Below are 12,978 nucleotides of genomic sequence, written 5' to 3'. Positions count from 1 at the left end.
AGAACAGCAGCAAGAGTGACAAAGATTGGTGATATTATAACACTACTGTGGGGTTACATAGTTGGATCCGCCTATTTACTCAAGCTTCTCTTACAACACAAACTCTCTGGTCCTTACAGTGCACAATGAGAATTGACCCTCTACCCAATCCTATGGTGAGTGGTCAGCTGAAGGGACATGTGGATCTTGTATTAACAAACACTGAGAGAAAACTAGGAAAGTCAACCAGCTCATTCACATAAATGGAAGCAAACGATCGGACTAAATAATTATTATAGCATAGGGTAGCTGATGTCAGTTGCTTGTAATATCAAAAAAATTAATATATATGATGTAAAAGTAAAAATATATGCAAAAGTAAACATCTCTCTCTCTCTCTCTCTCTCTCTCTCTCTATATATATATATATATATATATGAAATATATGTACTTCAGCCAGGTGTCTGTAATAGGAAGAAGAGAAATAATGGTCTGAGAGTTAAAAACAAAACTGCTGGGAGCAGTCCAGTGAGCTTTGTGAGCTTCCAGGTTTACCAGTCTTTAGGAGGTGTGGAAAGAAGCTTTAGCCTGACGCTGGACCTCAGCCAGCTCCTGGTTTCTCCTAGCTCAAGGCTCTGGCTCGGTCCTAATTCAGCTTTTTAATTTCATCTCCCTCTACTGGCAGTAGTGAGCCAATCCACTGAAGAGTGGTGCATCCTGACACCTGTCAAGGAGAGAAGGACAAGACGGGTGTACTTCAAGCTTCTTTCTTCTGATTAAGAAGCACCAATGTAAATAGCTGACGGATACACTAAACATCAGGAGTGAGGATCTCCAAGGTTCCTAACGAATCCTGTACATGTACATAGTATTCTACAGAAAGCCATGGGGGTTGGGTGTGCTTTCACAAAGTATTCATTCTTTTGAAGGGTTTTCTATGCTTATTTTAAACACATCTAGTTTTTTTTTTACTCCCTTTCAATCTTCTACCTTGAGAAAGAAAGGTAGAGGGGAGAGGTGATACAAATTGGTGGAGGCTCAAGATATAAAGGTTCACGCTCATTCATCTCAGCACTGAAAGAAGCCAAGTCTCACCTCTCTCATCCATTCTCGAACGGTTTTGCCAGCTTCTTGATGCCACACATTGTGAACAGAGTCTGTCAATGCCACTGCAGTTACCTTGCTTTTCACATCTGCTTCTCGTTGAATCATCTGTTTTAAGGAAAGTAAATAAAACATTGTTTATAATTTTTTTTCCTACAGGTGCAACCTACTTACTCATAAATAATAGCAATATGTTAAAAATGAAAACTTATACATATATCTGACTGAAGGTCACTCTTCTCTATACTGAACACATAACCTCTTCTTTTCCAGAGATATAAAAAGGCCTGGTATTTTCTTCTAAAAAGATAATATCACTTAAGTCTCAGAACTACACAGCTCTGTTATTTTCCATGTGGTCTGACAATTCAAGGATTAAAGGGATCACAAGGGGAATCCCTGAGGGTTTCTTTTATAAGTTTCTTCTACCTCTTCCTATTGCAGTGCTTCAGGGAAGTCCGTACCAGAGGCTCACCGTTAGCTACTTAGGACTAATGTCTACTAATTTTCAGTAGATGGCACATCAATACAAAAGGGGTATCTTGCTTTGACTTCTCCAATTTAACTAGCCTGCTCTTCACCAGAACCTTGCAATTTCTTGGTATTTTAAATGCCCACAAAGATCTTCTGTTTCAAAGCCGCTCAATACCATTTTCCTTCCTAAGATATTTCTTTATGTGGCAAACTATTACATTTTAATGTCTATAAAATTTTAGGTTTAAAAAGTTAAATGGCTGTTAAGATTTTAAAAAAACAGCCTAGCTTGAAGATACTGGGAACTCATCAGTGGTCTTGCCAGATAAAGAAACTAAAAAAAGTTCTCCATCAAAAGAATCAAAAAAAGGTTTGAATCCTACTAATACTAGTAACCATAGTTTGGCACAACAAATGTAGGAAAGTTTAATAAAAATTATAGTTGAAATATAATATAATATAATATACAGATTTCAATTTCATGGGAATGCCATTCCTCTTTCTAGCAAATATCTTTTTTATTGAAGAAAAAGAGCAATTTTTCTATACTTTGCTATTAATTTCTATAAATTGTCTATCAAAAACATAATAAAATGGACGAATTCTGAATAACACTGAAAAGTTCAGAGAACACTGCAAGTCTTTCTTGCATCTGATAACAAACAGTGCCTGTCCATATTGTGGACTAACAGCTAACAACATCTCTCCCACCTTTACATTCCTTTCACTGCTGCATATGTATATCCCCTCTCAATGAACACGATATAATGGGTATCTAATTCACCGTGGATGCTGCCTCAGTGGTATATCCACACCTTAAATATTTATGTCCTAGGTTTTCTGATTATGTAACGTGGAAGTCTGAAGAATCAACGTTGGTTATCAACATCAGAATATTTCTGAAAAATATAGCTTGCAATACCAAAAATATTTTTAAAAACACAAAATAAGACTCTAATTTGATGCATCACATTAATTAACTAGCAAGCTACTTTCTTCTACATTTTATTTTAAAGCCAGATTCTCACTGGATCACACTGGTGGCATCAGATAAAAAAAAAAATTCTACAATAGTCAATCCACCTGGCTTATGAAGAAATTGTATGTCCTTACTCTTATATTTCATGTGGTAACATTTTAAGAGATCTAGAGCAATTGTTGCTAAAGTTACAAAATAAAAACATGTTTTCTCAATATTCTAAGAATATGTCTGTCTTTTAAAATATTTGACTTGAGTTTTGCGGTGGTTGTTAAATATGCAGATTTATTTAAAATGATGTTAGAGTCATTTAAAAAATGAGATAATTTTAAGGAATTAATAGGTGGAGGAGTTAAAGCAAAAGAATCAAATCTGGAGTTTAAATTCTTTTTTAAAGGATTTATTTATTTATTTTTAACTTTTATTTAATAAATATAAATTTCTAAAGTACAGCTTTTGGATTACAGTGGCTTTTCCCCCCATAGCTTCCCTCCCACCCGCAACCCTCCCATCTCCTGCTCTCTCTCCCATTCCATTCACATCAAGATTCATTTTCAATTCTCTTTATATACAGAAGAACGATTTAGTATATATTAAGTAAAGATTTCAACAGTTTGCACCCACACAGAAACACAAAGTGTGAAGTACTGTTTGAGTACTAGTTATAGCATTAATTCACATTGTACAACACATTAAGGACAGAGATCCTATATGGGGAGTAAGTGCACAGTGACTCCTGTTGCTGACTTAACAATTGACACTCTTATTTATGGTGTCAGTAATCACCTTAGGCTCTTGTCATGAGTTGCCAAGGCTATGGAAGCCTTTTGAGTTTTCCAACTCTGATCATATTTAGACAAAGTCATAGTCAAAGTGGAAGTTCTGTCCTCCCTTCAGAGAAAGGTACCTCCTTCTTTGATGGCCCATTCTTTCCACTGGGATCTCACTCACAGAGATCTTTCATTGAGGTTTGTTGTTGTCATATTTTTTTTTTTTTTGCCAGAGTGTCTTGGCTTTCCATGCCTATAATACTCTCATGGGCTCTTCAGCCAGATCCAAATGTCTTAAGGGCTGATTCTGAGGCCAGAGTGCTGTTTAGGATATCTGCCATTCTATGAGTGTGCTGTGTATCCCACTTCCCATGTTGAGTTGTTCTCTCCTTTTTAATTCTTTCAGTTAGTATTAGCAGACACTAGTCTTGTTTATATGATCCCTTTGACTCTTAATCCTTTCATTATGATCAACTGTGAACTGAAACTGATCACTTTGACTAGTGAGATGGCATTGGTACATGCCATCTTGATGGAGGTTAAAATTCTATAAACTGGACAGAGGTGTTAGACTCATATTTTTCCTGATTGACATTTCATATGATGTACAACTTTTCTTATATCACATCACAGCCCCATGTGATATTCCCTTACACTATTACAAAACTTTAGAGTTTACAAATGAACATAGCTAGAAAAAAATTTCAAATATTTGATTGTTTAGGATTAGCAGAACTGTGAATAAGTGAAAACTCTTAACAGCCTAATTTTTCCGAGTATTTACCTCTGTTTCAGCTTCGCTACAGCTTAAGTAAGTAGTCTTGGAACTACCTGAAATTGCCATTTCTATCCATAGTCTTTGCTTTTTACATTTATTAGCCTGGTTCACAGTCCTCTTCTCTCCCTTACTGCATCTACCAGGGTCAGTGTGGTGATGCTAGGTTGGAGAAGACTGAATGAAGACAGCTTAAGAGATGGAACTTAGGTGAATTATAGCTAAAGCAAGGAATGAGTAGAGGCACAGATGGGGAGAAAAATAACCACTATATTACAGTCTACAAGGAAGACCTTAATAATCTGGAGAACCCAGAAATGTCAAACAGAAGAGGCCATATCACCAAAAGTCTATTCTATATGTCAATCTAAGGTAGATTTCTAGCTGTGGTGTCTGGTTAGAGGCCATGGATGTAGACACTTGACATTCCTTGCAAACTTCTGTCTACATGTGCATATGAATCTTTTTCCTGAGAAGGGATCCTCAGCTTCCATTGAGAGTCTTAGATGGATCTTAGTTTCTAGAAATGTTAAGACCCTAAGATTTAAAAGTCTCCATGTATTATTTTTATCCTTTTTAAAAGAAAAAGAAGCACCTCTATTCCATGATCTAAGACAGAAGGGAGGAACAGTTACTTGTGTGTTTGTGGGCCTTGACTTCCCTCGGGCAGACCTCAGCTCCCTGCCCAAGTGAATACAGCCCTCTACCTGCCTCACTGGCTTGGTCTTGATGCAATTCACCAAGAAGCTCGCCCTGCTGGGACTGTTCCTCCAGAAGACTGCTGAGTGGGGCGTTCTCTTTGTCTGCTGGTTTAAATCCTTTCTGCCTTGGGAGTTAGCTTGGCCCCCTTTTTATAGACAGGGGTGTAATTTTACCATGCATGGCCCATTACACTAGAGCACTTTAGGATAGTGATGTCTGGCTATCATCTTTTTCACTTTTATCTAACTCTTGATATGATTTATAAACAAAAACTGAATATTATCTATCCTTTTTGAAAGAGTGGTATAGATGTGCAGTTGATGACATTAAATGCAATTGTTCAAAGGGTCACTTACTAGGTACTTCATGGTTCATTCAAGATTACATAAGAGTGGGGGCAGACACTGTGTGCACTTAGGTGAAGCCACTGCTGGCAGACAGCTACATCCTATTTTGGAGTGCCTGGTTCAAGTTCTGGCTCCATTCCAGATTCCAGATTCCTGCTAATGGGTACCCTGGGAGGCAGTAGATGAAGGTTCTTATACGTACATATATAATTATATATATATATTATTTTATTTGACTTGAACATTTAAAAAAGTGATTAAAAATGATCCAAATCAGGGCACGCAGAAATGTTAAAATTCTAAAGATCATACTAAGATAGAAATCAGCTCTGAGCAAAAACTGACAATCAACAACACTTTAAAATTACTACAGTCCTAAAATAGATAGTATCTAGGATAAAAGGGAAAACTACATATTTCTATAAACGTATTGATGATTTCAAAATTAATGTAAGATATTCAATCCTGTCATGATATTTTATTACTTCTTCTTAATTCTACTCATGTACCTACTAATGGCCTTCACCTTAGCTTCACTATAATTAATTAATCTGCTCTTCCTTTCACTGTTTTGAATGTTTCTAGTCGGACAAAAGTCCAACTCAGTAAATGGCAAGTACTCTGAACAGAACAAAAGCATTAGGGGAGGGTGGGGTGTGACATGGAAGTTAGGCTGTTGCTTGGGATGTCCCATCCTCATTCCCTGCTGGAGTGCCCGGGTTCTCGCTGAGCTCTAGCTCCACTCCTCATTCAAGCTTCCTGCTAATGAGACCTCAAGAGGCAGGTGGGGGCTCAAGTAGTTGGGTCCCTACCGCTAACATGAGAGATTTGAATTAAGTTCTGGGCTCCCAGCTTCGGCCTGATCCAGCTCCGGCTATTGTAGGCATTTGGGGAGCAGGGTGTGAACTGGTGGATGGGAGTTTTCTGTCTTGCTGCCTTTTAAATCAACCAGTCAAATCACATGTCACCTGTATGCAAGCTTATAGGATTATTAACATTTTTTTGGGGGGGGGCTTCTTTATTTTTACTTTTTCTTCCATGATTATGATTTTCAAAGTGAAGTAACTCTGACAAGCTAGATAAACTTATCCAGTGTGAAAGCTATGTAAGTCAGGCAAGTTGAAGACCAGAAGATGAGAGGGGAGGCAAGGGAGGCCAGAATCAGCAGCAAGGAGCTTTGCTTCCTTCCACATGTAGCAGGGCTTGGACACAGGAAGGGCTGCACCTTTCTCTCTACAATAATCAGGCAGATCTTTCCGGTTCACTCAGCTTCCCTCACTACACCTTCTCCCAGGCCCTCAAATGATGTACCTGCTGCTCTTCTCATAAACACCTGGCCAAATCCGAGGGTGTCCTGGCAGAGTTCTTCAGTTTTCTTTCTGCACCGACAACTGCTGAAGCTTTTCCTTGGATTTCATCCGCCTACCCCAGTACTCTATTATGATCTACTTTTCACAGAGGAAAAAACACAGACTCTTACTTCCGCTGAACTAAAGTTTAATTTAGTGTACTCTGAAGGGGTGTGTGTGTGTGTGTGTGTGTGTGTGTCACAGGGATGCTCTGCCACAAGGTCTTGGGCGTACCTCTAGACCAGGGTTTTGGAAATTCTGAGTTAACCCTATTCAATATCGCAGGCTACACAGAAGGGAAATCTGCATTGATTGGCTTCACCCTAATCTAAAAGACATTAAAGGATAATTTTATATTCCTGTATCTGTGGCTTGACAACCATGAGAGTCAGGATAATTCCTTCCCTTGTACTGTACAGTCCAAGGAGATCCACTCAAAGAGGATCAGTGCTGTCTTGCAAGAGCCCAATGTTAAATTTTTCAAAATTGCTTGAACTGATAGCTAAACATAGCCATTATTAAAAATTAAATTATATAAACTTCTACTTAAATAATTTATATTGAAAATAATGATAGTAAATACTCAATACTCAAAAAAAAAAAAAAAAAGAGGGAGTGTGGGTTAGAGTTAGTAGTATGTGTAAGGATGGATGCAGGCCCAGATCTATGTCTTAGATATGAGGGGACTTCAAAAAGTTAACGAAAATAGAATTAAAGAATAAGTTTATTTTAGTCCCAAAATTTTGAAATTCATGCATATGAATATAATAAGTCTTAAACATGTTTTTGAGGGGACTGTTTAAAGGCCTTCCATCAGTAAAACCCTTATCTTCTTTCTAAATTATGACATGTGTTATACACATGTACTGTGAGGGTTACAGCATGTGAATTCCTTGTACAGGAAAGAATATTCTGAAAGAGAATCAAATAACGCATGTTTCTTTCAGATCGAGATCTGACACAACTGTACGCTTATAATTCCGAGGATCATTACTACGGTGTGAGCATGAATGAATCATCACTCTAGTTAATGGCACAGTTGAGGTTTGAGACGCCTTTTTTTAAAAAGGATGTATGTGTATATATAAATAGATTAGCTCCCTCTATTGCTCCTTGAGTTAAGATTTCAGATTAACTTGTTTCAAAGGTTTGAAAAAGTGTAAAAAGCTGGTCCCTTTCACACCTTCATTATGCAGATTATAACTGTACTCAGTGCCTCTGCTTAAGTGTAGTCTTTATGTCGTTTGATAAACTATAGTATTTTACCACACACCTGTCCTATCACTCGACATTTTTCCCATGTGTTCCCTGTGCTATCAGGCCCACTTGCTTACAAGTGTGCCCTGTGAGAAGGCGACCGATCGGAGAACACAGCATTTGGCAGACTCTGAATCTGCTGATGTCCGACATTTCTTCTTCTTACTCCTCCTGAAGGTCTTTTGAACAAGCCTGTCCCAGTAGCTGGCTACTTGCAGAGCAAGTATCACGGCTGCTGTAACAGTAAAACCTGGGTTCTGGCACCCAAGGCACTAGCGCCTCTAGTGATCATGATGAAACACACACTCTGCAGCAGGTGAAATGTGAAGACTACACTGCCCAGCAGGGTGTTCAGAACAGGATGAACTTCAACTCTCCCATGCTACTTGGTGCAGTCTCTAATCTTCATTTACTTTTCCTTTATTGAGAGATGAGGCTTTCAAGCAAGTAGTCATTGTAAGTTAAGTGCAGTAGTTCAATTCAAGGAGTTCAGAGTAACATTGTTTAGGTTTAAACCCTGCTCTCTCCTGAAAATGCTATCTTCAGCAAATTATTTCAACTTTTTCTGTGCCTCAGTTTTGTCAGGGGAATGTCATGCAGGCAATAAATGCATGACAGTCATAGGGTTATTGTATTCAATGAATGAAATGTAAAGCTGTTGCAGGGGTGAACAATGTCCAGCCCATGAGCCATATAAGGCCTAAGAAATTATTTGCTCCATCCCTGCCAAGGCAACCACAGATGGGACTCAAAATCTAATAAATCTATAGCAGGCTAATTTTTTTTTAAAGAGAAGGAGAGAGAGAGAGAGAGAGAGAGAGAGAGGTCTTCCACCTGCTGGTTCACTCCCTAAATGGTTGCAACAGCCAAAGCTACGCCAATGTGAAGCCAAGAGCCAGGAGCTTCTTCTGTGTCTCCAACATGGGTGCAGGGATCCAAGGACTTGGGGCATCTTCTACTACTTTCCCAGGCCATAGCAGAGAGCTGGATTGGAAGTGGAACAGCCGGGATTCGAACTGGCACCCAAATGGGATGCTGGCACTGCAGGTGGTGGCTTTACCCGTTATGCCACTACGCTGGCCCTGGCTAATTTTTAAGTTGATAATTTTGTATGGCCTGCAAACAATGTTATAAATATCTAAGTGGCCCTTGGCAGAAAAAAAATCCCCACCCCTGAAAGATCTAGCACAAAGTACACAATGATAATAGGTGACTCCACAGAAACACTCATTGTCAACTACTTCTTACACGAATACTAGTGCGTTCTCCTCACTCGGTTAGAAGAAACCAACAGAAGCTGGTTTATAAATGCCTTTCAAGACTTGTTTTAAACCTCCATAGATCCATAAAGGAAAAATATATAAAGGGCTGCTTTTTCCTTTGATTAAATGTACTGATTAGAGTGTCTATTTAAAATCCTGTAATGAGAATACTAGACCAGTCAGGGCACCATATACTTGAAAACGAAAACAGAATTGCTGAAGTAATACTGTGGCAGTTCTACTTCGTCCCACGAAGGAACCCTTTCAGAATGACTCGAGCTGGCAACAAAGCATGGAGCCATGGCTTGGCAGCCCCAGTCACAAAGATATAAAGTATGTCCCGTGAAAGACAATTACAGCATTAAAGGATCCAGAAACCTTGGAATTAGATATAATTAATTTTTATTTTTGGCTAATCATGGCAAAAACCACAAAAATGTGAATAATAGTAGTCACCTAACAGGGTTGATGAAGTAAAATGAGATAAGGCATGCAAGAATTCAGTAGTTAGCTACTAATTAGTACTATCTAGACATTTATCTCTGATTCCTAAAATGTACCCTTTGCTTTATACTCAGAATCTATGTACTCTTCAGTGACATCAATAGGGCAGCAATTCTGAAGTGCAACCAACTACTACTCCCATCTCTGCCACCACTTTCTCAAGTTTATAAAGCTATTTGGGCTTGCCTGAATGTTTTTAAAGGGAATAATTAGGAATAAAAGGGATGGCCATACATTCCAGGTTGCCTACGACAGTCCTGGCTTCTGCCTATTAAGCTGGCTTAATTATTAATACTATCCCCATTTCACTGTTAAAAGTTTTAGCGTTTGGATGGTAAATAATTTGGTCACTCTGTGTGTAACACAGATGTTAAATGTTACTCTAGTAAAAGGGAAATCTTATAAAAGTTTCATTCTACTCAATGCTTAGAAATTTAATCATATGCCCCAAGCCTATATAATAGGTCACTATAAAAATAACCCTGTAGGAAAACATACAAGAAGCATTTCAAAAGGTTCCTAAATTCAAGACTTAAGAGCAAGCCTCCGAGAGGGCCTGAGCCCCTCACAGATGGGCATGCATCTCACACCCTGGTTAGGTAAACATGGCCAGCTGGTCTCCACTGCAGTGACAGGATAAGACAACATTCTTGCTTCCTGGGCTTTGAAGCCTTAGCTTCAATTCTTGCAACCTTTGTCTAATTTCAGGAAGGAAAAGGCTCTCCACAGGCAAGAACACCAAGGGATAGGGTATGTAAACTGAAACTTCTTGGGTCACATGCATTTATGAAGATAAGTCTCCAGCCACCAGTTAGGGAATGGCAAGCTATGATTTATTATTGCAGGCAGCCAGGAGAGAGCAGTAATCACTTCCTTTTCCTTTCCTGCCTGGACCATGCTGCCACGTGCAGGCTGCCGCACCAACAAAAAGCATGTGTAAGGTAGGTTTAAAGGGAAAGAAAAGAAAAGCAAACACTGAGTGATTGACAGTCTCAAAGTTTGGAAAGAAGACCAGTGCTTTACAAAAATACACGATGTGGGGGCAAAAAGAGGCAAGAGTTGCCAAAACTTACTCTACCGATCAAGCAAACAGCTAGCATTTATTATGTAAGAGAAGTTAACTGAAAGAAAAAAATAAAAGAGGTCAGATGCTAAGAAAACAGTATGTGATTATCTAGATAATTTGATTAAAAATTTACATGTTATAGGACTGACTGTAGAAGGCAAAATATTACAAAACAGAGGTATGAAAATTACAATGACAAATGAAGTAGACAGAGAAGTATCAGTGAGGACTAAATATTAAGAACCCCAAACCCAAGGCATGCTTAGCAATAAAGATATTTAAATGGTGTCACAAATAGTCTTAGATGGAAAAATGAGAAAAATTAAAACTTTATAAATAAACTATATACAAAGAAATGTTTCCAACACAAATAAGTAGTAAGGAGGCTGATAATATCCAGTTTAAAAATCACTTATAAGCCTTTATTAATTGGCATATATATATCTTGAAATTCTTAGGTATATTTTAGATATATTTCTTAGATAGTATATCTTAGGTAGATATTCAAGAATCACCAATCATTGGCTAGTTTAGAATCTTGTAGCAAAATATTTCACTGGGTTCAGGAAGGCCAGATATATACCCTTGGCTGGGAGACAGGTACTGCACTTAAGTCTTAGCTCACATCATTCTCTTTTGGTCTGAGAAAAATAAAGGTAAAGGGAATAAGGCTTCCCGCTGCAAAGAGATAAAGTAAAAAACCAGGGTATTGGAGAATATATTACTTAACACATTTCTCTTAAGAATCTTTACATATGGGGCAGACATACTGGTGTAGCAGATTAAGCCATCGCCTGCAACACCAGCATTCCATATGGTCACCAGTTCATGTCCCAGCTGCTCCACTTCCAATCCAGTTCCCTGATAATGTGCCTGGGAAAGTGGTAGAAAATGGCCAAGTATTTGTGGGAGACCTGAAGAAGCTCCTAGCTCCTGGCTTCAACCTGGTCCAGCCCTGTCCATTATAGCCATCTTGGGAGTGAACCAGCAGTTGGAAGACTTTCCTCTCCCTCTGTCTCTCCCTTTCTTTCTGTAATCCTGCCTTTCAAATAAATCTTAAAAAAATCTTTACATGGAATTTACATAAATGTTTGGTAGATCTGAATTTTCATTAAGGTTTTCAGAATTACTGTCTATATTAATAATATTTTTATAAAAATTCAGCTCAAATTACCCCTATTTCATTTTTATACAATTTAAAGTTAATAAACTCTGTTACCTGGCATTAACAAGGAAAGCAGTCCTGGTCAACTGTCGTAGGCAACAGATTACAATCATAAAGTTTAGGAAGGAATGATTTCTGACTTTTAGGAAGAATTTACAATTTAGGAGAGTAGGGCTGGTTCAGCCATGTTCTGTAGAGGCCCTTCATATCTGAGTATCTGAAATATGGGTTATCTCATTGAATTGAATAATTCTTTTATTTTTTAAAGGTAGGCTATGTCTAGCTTTATTTTTTAAAATGTATTTGATTCGTCTAGAAGGCAGCGAGACAGAACAATTCCTTTATAAGTTGACTGACAGTTGCGGATCATGCACCAGTTGTACAGATGAGGAACGTAATGTCCACAGAAAGCTATTAACTTGTATATTCACCTGGCAAGTGGCACAGCTAACCTTGTAACTCCAAGTTCTTGTCTTAAATTTTTCCCCCTGTTTATGTGAAAAGCAGAGAGAGAGAAAAAAAGTCTTAATCTCCCATCTGCCGGTTTTTCCCCAATGCCTACAACAACAGGCCAAAGCAGGGAGCTAGGAACTCAATCTGAGTCTCCCATGTGGGTGGCAGGGACTCAGATACTTGAGTAATCACCCTGCCATCTCTCAGGATATACATCTGCAGGAAGCTAGAATCAGTAGTGGAGGGGCTCAAACCCAGGTACTCTGATATGGGATGCTGGTATCCCAAGCAGCATGCTAACTACTACACCAGGTGCCTGTCTCCTTTGTCTTTATACTCATGGCTATTTGTACATAACATCTACCTTCCTTCTTAGAACATAGCTATGCTGGCAACAATTTTCTCATGGTCTTTCCTTCCCACTGAAAAGTAGGCTCTGAGGACAGGACTGTATTTGTCAATACCACATTGCCATTCCCTGCACAATGATAGACACATAACAGCTGCTAACAAATTGTGGGATGAATGGAAGTGTTATTCACAGAAATGGGATAGATCAGGGAAGGTGATGGCTAGGGAGAGAGATGTCTGGTTTGGTGGATTTAGAAGTGGCTTACATTGCACATTGGGTTCCCCAGGAAACAGACTCGGAGACAGGATTTAGCAGGCAGGATGTTTATAGAGGAGACTCCTTAAGGACAACATCTGGAGAAGGGAATGGAACAAAGCAGAAATGGAGGGAGAAAGAGAGAGAGAAGTCATGGTAACGTGCAGGCCCATTAACAGCCTTGT

At 38.7% G+C, this 12,978-nt stretch overlaps 1 protein-coding gene across 2 annotated transcripts in view; it reads right to left on the bottom strand.

The window, feature by feature from the left end:
• Positions 1–12,978, bottom strand: part of ARB2A (ARB2 cotranscriptional regulator A) — a 483,367-nt gene that overhangs the window by 162,503 nt on the left and 307,886 nt on the right. For both annotated transcript variants that reach the window (XM_062211883.1, XM_062211884.1), the window contains one exon: positions 1,075–1,191. In XM_062211883.1, the coding sequence (XP_062067867.1) occupies positions 1,075–1,191 (117 nt within the window). The remainder of the gene's footprint in view (positions 1–1,074; positions 1,192–12,978) is intronic.

Source organism: Lepus europaeus, chromosome 15 (assembly GCF_033115175.1).
Source record: "Lepus europaeus isolate LE1 chromosome 15, mLepTim1.pri, whole genome shotgun sequence".
NCBI classification, from domain to species: Eukaryota; Metazoa; Chordata; class Mammalia; order Lagomorpha; family Leporidae; genus Lepus; species Lepus europaeus.
The sequence above is the reverse complement of the archived record's forward strand: the minus strand, read 5'-3'. Positions and strand labels throughout refer to the sequence as shown.